The sequence below is a fragment of the Sinohyriopsis cumingii genome, chromosome 11 (assembly GCF_028554795.1).
Source record: "Sinohyriopsis cumingii isolate HCF-2022 chromosome 11, ASM2855479v2, whole genome shotgun sequence".
NCBI classification, from domain to species: domain Eukaryota; kingdom Metazoa; phylum Mollusca; class Bivalvia; order Unionida; family Unionidae; genus Sinohyriopsis; species Sinohyriopsis cumingii.
In genome coordinates, this window is record NC_142971.1 from 30,714,740 (window position 1) to 30,727,728 (window position 12,989).

The window sequence follows — 12,989 nt, forward strand, 5'->3', positions numbered from 1 at the left end:
AATATGTTGCCAAGTTGACATACAGTTTGTCCATTACAGTATCAGATCTCAAAATCTTGCTATTGCTGTGGAATATTAAAGATGATTTCAACATTTAACACACAGATCATGAGGCTGTCCTGTTACTCTACTAGTAAGTAGAGGCATCTTTTTTTATTTTGATAACACATTTACTGGGTGGATTGATACAGTGAACATTGATTGGGTGGGGGTGCTGTAGAAACTTCATAGACCAATCAGATCTGAATAACTTAAGAGCATAAAGTCTTTAAACAAATGGTATGAATGATTTTGAGTTTACTTGTAAGAATTTTTGTTCTATATTTTCTTTTGTATGGCCATGGGAAGATTGCAGTTTGGGTCAGTAACAGATGATTCACCCAAAACTTGCATTCCAACTTATTCAGTTTACAATCAGCACTCATCCAATTTCTCCATCGCTTTTAAACATGACTACGATTGTATTGAGAGTTATTTCAACAATTTTATTACTAATTATGAGTTTTTCCTATAAATGTGTAACAGATATTTAATGCTGTGTGAATAATAACGGGTCATTTAAGTTCAGATACTGACATTTTGCATGATTCTTGTGGAACTATTTATAAACATGTATACTTGAAGTCTATTTAGTTGTTTGGAGTTCATTACTTTGCATTTCTTGATGGTTCTTCATTGATTGTCTTCAAGGGTTTTCACTCTTGATACATTTTAAGTTCTGTTCATCTTGATGTGGAGAAAGAAAGAGGTAGGGAGGGAGAACAAAGGAGAAGCAGCAGAAGAAAAATGAAATAGCTCTAAATATGGAAAGACACAATTGAATAACATATGTAAAGGCAGGTACAGAATGGTATAGAGCATTACTGTAGCTGTTGTTCTCAATATGTTTTCAGCACTGGTTTTTTAAAAGGTGATGATTTAAAAACTATCCAGAACAGATTTTTTTCAAACAGTCCTTATTCATCAGACTATTTCTTGGATTTAACATGTGCAAAGAAGGCACAGAGGAAATCACTCATGCTGCAAATTACCATGCAAATTGAGATTATACAACATCCCTACTAATGTACTTTCCTCTTACATTAATCTGCTGAACCATAGCAGTGAAGGGATATACAAACAAGATCAGGTCCTGCAGGTCAAGCCCATAATAAAACATTGTTGATAAACTTTAACTTGAGGAATGGCTGATGATGATGACAGTGACATCGGAAAAGCAATTGCAAACTTATTAACAGGGCAGGTTTCTTCTGATAGTAAATTAAATAAATAAAGATTATCTGATCATGTTTACATGAGAAGTGGGTGAGGTAAGATTCTAGCCTATGATTAGATCAGATGTTAGGTAAGGTGTGCCTCCATTAATTTGCCTGGGAATTTAAATTTATTTCAACTGTGATGCCATTCTATAAGGGGCCCTGAGTGGTCTAAAGCGCTGTCCGTTATGGATCACTACCATATCACCTCTTTCTGCGTGGGTTCGAGTCTCGGATTCAGCCAACGTGGGTATGTGAGAAAGCTTGCCAGTAGCTTCTCGTGGGTCGGTGGTTCTTTCCAGGGTTTTCCCGGGTTCTTCCTCCACCATTAATACTGGCTGCCATGCATAGCCTGTCGTGTGCTGAAAAATGGCATTAAACACCACAACAACAACAACAGCAACAAAAGCCATTCTATAAAGAGGCAATGAAAATTGAGGAATGTGTGATACTCATTTACTGAAATATTATAAATGGGTTAAAAATGACAATGCCACAGTTGTGACACTATTATTACCCTAGTACTGATACCATTTTAGAACTACTTTTTTTCAAATGATATTGGTTTAGAAGATAAAATATTAAAGTTTGAAATAACTTTGTATTAAAGCTTTGCTGACGGTTCATAAAGCAGGTATGCACATGTGCATTTCAGATCAGAGACTCCATTGATCTACAAGGCATTGCCTTGTTGGTTTGTCAGAGTAGAGCATGCAGCTGATAAACTCCTGGAGAACAGTGCAAAAACATACTGGTAAGTGTGATATCATAAAGTTCTTTATTTGAAGCATCCACATGTGAGACGTTGATAATGAAAACCTCTATCTTATCCTTTAGTACCATTCAAATTTTTATGCAAAATGTATAGATAAAATTTATTTTAATAGTTGCTTTCAAAAATAAATCACATGTTACATATTAGCCATCACATAATGCACCAGAAGATTAGGGTCTGTGTTGTTGGTTCTTTTGATTAGTCCTAACGAACTACCTTGACCCAGATGTACTGGCAGATTATATAACATCAGATCTGTGCAAACTGCAGCTGGACCTTACAAGTGAATAATTAAAATAATGGGAGATTTCATTACATACATACAGACAGACAGACACACACAGGTGGCCTAGTGGTTAGAGCGTCCGCCTCGAATGTGGGAGGTCGTGGGTTCGATCCCCTTTATAAGTCATACCAAAGACTTACAAAATGGTACTAACAGCTGCCTCGCTTGGCGCTCAGAATTAAGAGGTTAGTGTTGGGACTGGTCGGCCTGGTGTCAGGATAATGTGACTGAGTGGGACATTATGCTACATGTCTGCGGCATGATGCCCCAGTGCTAGACCACTATAAACTGTCACTGCAAGCATTGTAGAGATATGACTGAAAAATTGTTAAAGCTACGTTAAAAATCCAAACCACACACACACACAGTGTTTCCATAGATTCCCTTGAATTCAAATCCTCTTCAGTGGTGGAAAAATCACTAGCAGAGATTCTCTAGATTAGCTAAGCTTGCCAAATCATTATTTGTGCATCCCAGCAACAAGTGTCCCTTCTGAGAGGGTGATCTCCACTGCTGGAGTTTAGTAAATGCACAACGTTCACCCATAAACCAAAATCATGTTGATGCTCTTATCTTCTTAAAATAAATATGAGATAAGTTTTATCATGTGATTTTCAAGGCAGTTCAGTTTGAACTCGACTGGGTAAAGTGACAATAAAGAGACCAATCTACAGTTTCATGCATTTTATGTTTATCAAAAAGTAAACCACAGACTGAACTGTTCAGACAAAAGACTTAAATTGTAACATTCATTTTCTCCACTGGATTTTAATTATGTAATCAGGTAATTTTAAGTGATTTTTTGCAGTTTGCATTCCTTTTATTTCAATAAAATAACAGTAATGTAAATCTTTCTTCAATCAATATATTGCAATAATGTTGCAATATTTTGCTTAATATTATACATATTGCAATGATTTTTAATTCAGTACCCACCCCTAATATTTGTGGCATCTGTCTGTCTATGGAAGACGATAATATAGCTCCAGAGAGCTTTTGTTTCACCTTCTTTCTAGCTCTCTTTTCAGCTTGCTTTATGTTTCTATCTTCCTCGGCTTTTTGAATGCCCTGTCTGACAGCTAGGTGCCAGGTGGAACGGTCGTTACCACAGCTCTCCCAGTCATTGACATTGATGTTGGACGTCTTCATGTACTTCTTGCAAACATCTTTGTAACACAGATGTGGTTGTCCAGTCAGTCATGCACCATCTGCTAAATTCCCATATGGGAATGTGGCCTGTGGCCATTCTCTTGACATGGCCGAGCCAGGGAAGGTGCCTATTGTTGAGAATGGAGAACATGCTGTTCACGTAGGTACATTCTAGAACCTCTGTGTTGGGTACTTTGTCCTGCCACTGGATGAGCTGAGCTGAGCACACAGACCTGGTAGACATGCAGTTTGGTCTTCTCGGTGAGGTTGGGTTGTTCCAGACCCACTGATTAAGTCTGGCCATCACTGCCGTTCACCTTAGAATCAATGGAGAGTGAGCTGGAGATGTTGGACCCGAGGTATGTGAAGTTCTCAATAACTTCCAAGTTGTACACATTGATGGTGACGGATTGAGGGAGTCTGTGTCCTGCGCCATGATGTTTATTTTCTTCAAACTGATGGTCAGTCCAAATTCCTTACTGGCATTGGAGAGGTGGCATACCAGCTGCTGCAGTCCATCTTCCATGTGTGATGTCATTGGGGAAGAGCAATTTATGGATGAATACCTCTGTGACTATAGTCTTAGAACGAAGATGGGCAATGCTAAACAGCTTGCCGTCAGCCCTGGTATGGATGTACACTCCCTCACTGCAGTCCTTGAAGGTGTACTGGAGAAGCATGGAGAAGAAGATGGCAAAGAGCGTCAGATCAAGGACACAGCCTTGTTTGACTCCGCTGATGACTGGGAAGGCCTCCGATGTTGCGCCATTGAAGCACACTGTGCTGTGCATGTTCTCATGGAACTACATGATGACAGCAAGCAGTTGTGGGAGGGGGGCAGCCGATCTTCTGCAGGAGTCTGAAGAGTCCACTCCGATTGACCAGGTCAAATGCCTTCATCAGGTCTATGAAGGCAATGCAGAGGGCATTTGCTGCTCGCAACAATTCTCCTGCAGCTGACGTAGTGAGAAGATCATGTCTACAGTTGATCTGCTGGCTCGAAAGCCACACTGAGACTCTGGGTAGATGTGGGAGGCTAGGATCTGCAATCGCACCAAGGCAACACGGGCGAAAACCTTTCCGATGATGTTGAGGAGGGAGATGCCCCAGTAGTTGTTGCAGTTGCTACAGCCTCTTTTGTTCTTGTACAAAGTGACGATGTTGGCATCACACATGTCCTGTGGATGTATCCCTGTTCACAGCAGAGGCAGAGGAGTATGTGTAGGGGCTGGAGTAGTGCTGATTTCCCACTCTTGAGGACTTAAGGCAGATTGCCGTCGCTCCCAGGAGCCTTCCCACATGCAAGGCAATTGATGGCTTTTCCGAGCTCTTTCAGGGTGGGAGGTGTGTCTAGTTCCTCCATTGCTGCAGTTTCCCCTGGTCTGTGATGACTTCGCCATTCTTGGACTTGAGGGGGGCGATCTTGGAGGGGGGAGCCTGTCGTCTTCTTGATACCGTCATACATTCCTCTTACATCCCCGGTGTCGGCAGCTGTTTGTATACTGGTGCAAAGGTTCAGCCAGTAGGTGTTGGCACAGTGGCGGTTGGTCTTCTGGGCGTTGTTCCTGGCAGTCCTGAGGGCTTGTAGTGTTCTGGGGCTAGGTTCAACCTTGTATACCAGGAGGGCTTTCCTCTTTGCCTCAGTCACAGGCTCCATCTACTCCCAGTTGGCCTCATACCAGTCGGCATTTATTTATGAATTTCATGACTTTTTCAACGATTCACAGTTCACGCCACAAGCCAAATATTCACAAATTCTCCAATTCTCAATTATTTTATATCTTTAATAAAAATAACCGATTTCCCGTTAAGCGCTAGTAGTGATATTTGCAGTTGCCGTAACGGTCCGGTACTGCTGGTTGCGATATTAATAGAACTACAGCCGATTAGTACAGTTGGCCCGGTAGCAAGCATTTTAGCCTGCTTTAATCTATATGTACAAGAGTAGTTTTACAAATGCTTTTGAGAGAAGCTGGGCCTAACTGGAATTTTGCTGCACGCATGTGTCACCAACACTGAATTTGAGTTACAGTTCAGCATCGCATGTAAGATCTTGAAAATGACTTCACCACCAAGGAAAAAGAAATGTATTGCTCAAAAAGTGAAGTTTAATTTGGAATATATTAATATATTCTGCCATTAAACATTGATATTCATCGTGCTTTTTGCACTCAGTGTACCACAAATTGTAGTATTGGGCATAGTAGCAGAGACGATGTGAGAAAGCACATTATTTGCAAAAGACACATAAAAGTTGGGAAAAATAAGAATTTGCAGATTTCAGCTCAGGAATATTTTAAGCCATCGGTGGAAGACCTGCAAGCTACCAACGCTGAAGCATTATTTGTGTGTTTTCTTGTCGAACACAAATCAGCTGGAGACCATGATAAATATTTGACAAATGTTCCCGGACTTGAAAATCACTTCCAAATTTTCCTTTGGAAGAACCAAATGTGCTGCAGCTCCTGTGCATTCCTCACAGTACCAGTGACAGCAAAAGAGTATTTTCTCTAGTGAGGAATAATAACAGACCTTAGGGCCTCCATAGCTGCAGAAAATTTGTCAACAACTTCATTCACCAAGATCAACCAGCAGGCAAGAAGTCTGAACTGCTTAGAAAACAAAATTTACGATCAAGCAGTTGAGGAAGTTCAAGTCTGCCACAGCATCATGTCTTGATAAATAAATATTTCTGTATATATGTAGTGTTTTAGTTTTATGTTGCGATCTTGTTATAGTGTAGTATTGATGGTCAGTGGATGGAGTTATTGTCATGGTATTTTTCACTAAGTCATGTCCAAATTCATGACTTTTTATCCCTGTTTTCACTAATTGTGAGCCTGGAAGGTTGACAGCTATGGCTACCATTCATCACATTTGATCATAATGGAGGATTCAGGCAAAAACAAGACCTTTCTAACCTTCTGGCAAATTTTGCTTTGTCTTGAAGAAAGGTATGGCCCTGGGCTTGAAGTGGAATCTACTTTAGGTTCTGACATGCTTGAATAAAGCACTTTATGAATCGCTGTCAAGATCCTCATTGACTCAACTAATATATAAAACTTATTTCATAGACGTTGAAGTTGCTGTAGCTGCATTTCACTGAGATATTTTCTTCAGATTTTGCTCACCTAAGAAGGTTCCAAGCTAGAACAGGCAATCATTCCTGTGCTTTGAAACCACTTTCCTTGTCAGACCCTTCAGCTTGATGGCATGAACGAGACACCATATAGGTTTCAAAGTGGTACCTGAAGTAAACTGAGCCAAGCGGAGAAGGAGATTTTGTATATCTCTACTACTGTTAGAAGGAAAAGCTAATATCTCTGGTTGGGCTATATCATCTTAAGGTAATTTGCAAATTGACCCAAATACCAATGAGTTTCATGCTCATTTCAGCTTATAAGGTATGGGCTGCATAACATTTAAGCATAATTTACATTATCTAAGCCATTGGATGAAGGTCCAAGATGACCTTCTCTCAGAGATCTTTATTTCCAAAGAGTTCATGAGAACAAGATGCAGGGTTGTTCCCCAGCTTAACAATGATGCAGCTACTCCACTTCTTATGAATTTGTGGGGTGGGGATTTTTCCCTGTAAGTTTTGTCTGGGCATATTGAGATGTTAGCTCATATCGTACAAGATTTGAAGCTACTGCAGATGCATTTGGAGACTGGAAATGGGGCTTTCTCTGGAGCAGAGGGATCTAACTCCCTCCATCTTTTCCTGTATGATGGTGATTGGGTAAAGTTTTGGAAGAAGAAACCAGTTTTTGAAATAAAATATGTTTTTTCGTTAATCATAATCATAAGGGACCAAAAATATAATTTTCAGGGGAGGGGGCAGTGTCCTGTGACTTTTTTTTTATAGTTCCAACCCAAAATAGCTTGAAAAAGTAATCTTGCTCAGATTTGTTTTAAGAAGAACTAATTCTGTCCTTTTTGATAGTTGAGGAAAAAATATCCCGATTGGAAAACAAATCCCAGCCTCCCCAATTCCACCCCCCCACAAAATGAATTGGTCAGTCATTAATAGGGGCACACTCTCTGAGTCTCTCTGCAGCTACTTTTCTGATCTGAAAGACCATGCATGCATATCCACTCTAGTAGTAACTGAAGTATTGATGGGATTCAGTGCCAATCTTCAGCTCTTTGTCGGGGGCCCCGAGTGGTCTAAAGCATTCTCCGTTATGGATCACTGCCATCTCACCTCTGTGTGGGTTTGAGTCTCGGATTTGGCCAATGTGGGTATGTGAGAAAGCTTGCCAGTAGCTTCTTGAGGGTCGGTGGTTGTTTCCTGGGATTTCCCGAGTTCTTCCTCCACCATTAATACTGGCCGCCATGTATCGCCTATCGTGTGCTGAAAAATGGCGTTAAACCCTACAACAACAACAACAGCTCTTTGTCCAAGGGAAGATCACTCTGATGTGACTCCCATGTGGGAAGGCAGATGACTTGGTACTTTTGATGCTAAAAACAAGCTTTGGCTGGATATACAAGTGAGGTAGTAGTCCAACTCTTAATGTATTATGATTAGGTAGATATATTCAGATAATTATTTTATCTAGGGTTTTGCTTTCTTGGTTCGACAGTATTTTTGTATATCACAATCAAGGTTTTATCTTCATGGTTGAGGTCACTGAAAATGTATTCCCCATTTCTGCACATTCACCCTTATGCCCTTTGCAATAGAGACATAAAATTTGTTTACTTCCCATGTCTAGACACTCAACAGCTCTCTCAAAGGGTGATGGTCAGATTTCATCATTGTACATTTTTGGTGACCTCACCACGATAGGTGGAAAAAAATAATCACTGATTTGATTTTTTGCCTTAAGTTTGTTCATTGATATGCTGAGGTTTCCTGCCTTGCCTTCTTCAGCATAAAAGTCTTATGTGGAACCCATGTTCCTCATGAAGACAAGTATTTCTGTAATTCATAAGTTAGTCCACTTATTCTTAGGTAAAAATTGATACCTAAGTTCAGTTTTTAGCTAGCAAAATTTATTTGGGGATTTGTTACAGTTTCCTTTTATTTATTTATTTGTTTAATGTTTTTATTTTAAATGTCTGTCAGTATTCTTTTGGGAGTTTTACCTTCCGGTGTTAATTATTTCTTGGCTTGTAGAATGATTTGAAAATTAAAATGAAGTGAGCTTAGATTGTGTAATTGTTGAACCAGTCAAGCAATGGTTTATAAAATCATTTGTCCAGTATTATATAGATTGGCAAAATTTCTTCTAAGAAAATGACCAAGACTGACCTGGGTTTTTAAATAGAATTGTATATACAATAATTGTTTAAATCTGCTAATCTTTAATGGGTTGAAAATATTGGCCATTGAATGTTGCAATGGAAAAAAATCTGATTTTAATGTATTTATATTGGCACCAATTACAATAAATGATATGGTACATACAAGGTTGAAGCAGACTGTTTTCTTCTGTACATTTTTGTCTGGCACCCATGTGTTATTAGAATGCTGGGTATGGGTTACTATACGTTGATTTGAGATATCACTTTGTACATTATATGACCTTATCTGCATTTATTGAAACTGTGACTATTAAAATACGAAGGACAAGAAGAGTTGTCAGTATCAGTTCTTATAACAAGGAGAATTTGAGATCTTCACCACATTAATTTTACATGAAAGTGTCTTTTCTGGGCTGCTAAATTCAAGCTGGGTTACTAGGTTTCTTTGCTTGTAAACTGTTGGGTTACCAATTTCTTTTCTTGTAGCCTGCTGGTCTGGCCTCCTATCCATGTTTTTGATTTGTTGATCTCTTCTATTTGAAATGGGAATTAATTGTCATTTGCTTGAAAATTCTATTCATCTCATATATTATACTGAATGAAATATTTTCATACTTTATTTTATTTTGTACCTGCACTGCCTGAATTAGTCCTGCTTGTACAATCCATATGTCCATCCCAAGAAGCTTGTTAGCCAAATTGAACAAAAACCACTCAACATAGACAACAGAAATTTAGCATATTTGACATGATTAGATTTTTAGGCCATTGCAGCAGTGTTTCATTTTATTACACATTTTTTAACTGTTTGGTCTTAGATATACGTTGGACAGAAATCTTTTGTACATGTTACGCAAACACCATCTCAGGTGGACAAATTCAATTCTGTATGTGGGTTTGTATGGAAATGTAAATGACCCCATCATCATGAAATTATTGCAATATTTATTGACGTTCTAAATGTGTAATATTTTACACTTAATAGTTTAGTCTTTGTTTGTAGAGTCATACTTGTTGCACAAATGCCAAATGTAATTATTTTTTGTTTTAATTTAGGGTCCCTGAGTTTGTGAAGGAGAAGCGTTTTGCCAACTGGTTGAGAGACGCGAGGGACTGGTGCATATCACGGAATCGCTACTGGGGTACACCCATCCCAATCTGGTTGAGTGATGATGGGGAAGAGGTAAATTTATTGCTAATTTATGGCTTGCCATCACTGTTTACCCATGAGTTAAATGTTAACGCATTGCAAGTAACAATGACCACATTGCTCACTCTTTTGACTAGCTATGTGTCATTGTTATGCAATCACATCTCCATGTAAAGCTTCTTGCCTGGCTAGGTGTCATTGTTATGCAATCACATCTATATGTAAAGCTTCTTACCTAGCTAGGTGTCATTGTTATGCAATCACATCTACATGTAAAGCTTCTTACCTGTATCCTTATGATTGGCATTAAATACCATAGGCTGCAATGTCATAGTTTCAGATTTCCCATTTTTTTTAAACAAAAATTGATACTGGGAATTTACATTTAAATTCAATGTGGGTTTCTTCACAATAAAAAAAAAAAATTTGGGTGCTAATTAGTAGATGGAGCTGTCTTTGTTCTGGCGATATGTCAGTACTAGGTGGTTTTCACTCATTGACCTGCTGTGAATCACACAAACTATTGGAGAAATATGGGTAGTATTTATGAGAACAAATATAGAATAGAAAATTTTTCATTAGCATATTAGATTTGACTGTATTTTAAGCGTCTTCACCTATTAGTGTAGTATGATGTTATAGCATGGATAGTAGGGCAGCTTGATTGTTGAAGGAAGAATATAATTGCAGTATAGTGATTGATGTGCATTTTTATACACCAACATATGTTCAGTAACTTGAGTTGTCCACCATCTTCACTTAAATTCTGTGAATGGCTGGCACATATGGTAAGGAAAAATCTGTTGATCTTTTTAAAGTTATTGCCATTTTTTACTTACACTTGGGTGCAGTATAAACCATATTTTGTGAATGCAGCTACTTGTGTAGTTGTTAATGGATTGCATTAAATTTTAGTACCTATTATGGTCAGACTATGTACATTTTGACCAATCATTGTGATTTCTGACTTTTGTTTGAGTGTAGTCTCATTTTCATCATGGGATGGGGTGGGGTGTAGGAAAGGTCAGGATATGTTTATGTCCTTTGAGCATAATTTGGTGGACAGAAAATAGAAATAGCCTGAAACTTAGTTGAATTTAATTTATAAATTTCTAATTCAGTTACATGGAAATCTGTATTTATTTCTTATGCCCACACTGTTACTTTCACTTTAGGTGGTGAGTGTGGGATCAGTAGAAGAGCTAGCAAAGCTCTCAGGAGTGCAAGTGAAGGATTTGCACAGGGACACGTAAGTTTATTGTAGGAAAATTTATTGTATGTATCTCTCATCTAACAAGGTCAGTAAGTCATGGTCTTAATAAGCAAGTCTGTAGAAAGACAATACAGCATATACTTGAATAGTCATGAGTTAGTATCTCTCTCTCTCTCTCTCTCTCTCGTTTTTAGTAGTATGATTTGCTTGGCATGATGTAAGCATAATTTATATTGTAACTTGTTAAGTTGCACATTTTTTTTACCATTACTCTCTCTGTCTCCGATTCTCTCTCTCATATTAGTAATACTTGTTATAATTTGCTTGACTTGATGTAAATAATTTTTTTAACCACAACTAGTTATTTCTTAAGCTTCACATTTTTTAAGGTAGAACTGAAAATTTGGGTTGAAAATTCCCTCCTCCATTGTAAAAATAGGGACACATTTCTGAATAAAGAAGGAAAGGTAAGGATTGAAAACAGTACACTTGGTTGATAAAATTAAAACAAGCAAAAAATAAAATCATTGAAACATGAAAAATGGAACAAAATTCATGAATTTGGTTTTAGAATGATATACAAGAAATTGATATAAAAAAGAAGTTTGAAAATAATTGTGTAATTACCCCCTGGATGCATATTTCTGTATGATCTTGGCATTGTATCAAATCAGCACAATATAAATTTAAGAAATATAGTTGTAATTGTCAGACAGTTGCCAACATAAGTTATGACATGCTGTTGCACACGCGTGCACACACACACATGCACGCACGCACACACACACACACACACATACACATACATACATATTGTTTGATGCTTTTAGATCCAAGTGTACCCCCAGATAGTAATAAACAGTTATGGATCATGTTTTGCTGCAATGGAAGAAATTTTTACAGAATGCAAATTACTGATCAAGATCATTTGCTAATTGCTCTTGTGTTTGCTTTTTGTTCAGATGTCAGACAGGTGAGCAGTCTCCGGCTTTGTTATGGTACACGCCTATGATATTCCTTTATTTTGGAAACGGTCCATTAATTGGATCTCTGGCTTTGTTTTGATACAGTCCTATGATATTCCTTTACTTTGGAAATGGTCCATTGATTGAAAGATGCAGCAGGGCAAGTTAGCACTTGATCTGTTTCATGTGTATTTATATATTTGCATTGTATTTTATGGCTGAAAAACATTTTTGAATCACAGCTAATGTTTTGACTTTATTTCAGAAAATAATATTTAGTGTCATTCTGTTCTTTAATTCACCTTTTATTGTTGTATTTGGTTTCTTTTTACAACAGTGTGGATAAAGTGACTATCCCATCGAAGCTTGGGAAGGGCACCCTTCGTCGTGTGCCAGAGGTGTTTGACTGTTGGTTTGAGAGTGGGAGCATGCCCTATGCTCAGGTCCATTATCCATTTGAAAACAAAAAGGAATTTGAAGACTGCTTCCCAGCAGACTTCATTGCAGAGGGAATTGACCAGACGAGGGGATGGTATGGAAAATAAATTACAGTTGATTTACTTCTTATCTGTGTCCATTGAATAATGAAATTGTTTTTATCTGAAACTTACATAATAATATTTACATTTTGAGGTGGGGGGGGGCCAAGCGGGGTCTAAAGCGCTCTCCATTACGGATCATTGGCATCTCACCTCTGTCTGCATGGTTTTGAGTCTTGGATTCAGCCAATGTGGCTATGTGAGAAAGCTTGCCGGTAGCTTCTCGTGGGTCGGTAGTTCTTTCTGGGGTTTTCCCAGGTTTTTCCTCCACCATTAATACTGGCTGCCATGTATAACCTATTGTGTGCTGAAAAATGGTATTAAACCCTACAACAACAACATTTCGAAGGAAAAAAAGGGAATTTTTTCAAATAAAATTAATTAACTAATTGTAGTAATGTGT

General features: G+C 38.2%; 1 protein-coding gene across 2 annotated transcripts in view; it reads left to right on the plus strand.

The window, feature by feature from the left end:
• The window catches only part of LOC149787845 (isoleucine--tRNA ligase, cytoplasmic-like), a 146,791-nt gene that overhangs the window by 86,600 nt on the left and 47,202 nt on the right, over positions 1–12,989 (plus strand). For both annotated transcript variants that reach the window (XM_089974065.1, XM_089974066.1), the window contains exons 13-16: positions 1,912–2,010; positions 9,776–9,902; positions 11,045–11,118; positions 12,385–12,579. In XM_089974065.1, coding sequence (XP_089830191.1) covers positions 1,912–2,010; positions 9,776–9,902; positions 11,045–11,118; positions 12,385–12,579 — 495 coding nt within the window. The remainder of the gene's footprint in view (positions 1–1,911; positions 2,011–9,775; positions 9,903–11,044; positions 11,119–12,384; positions 12,580–12,989) is intronic.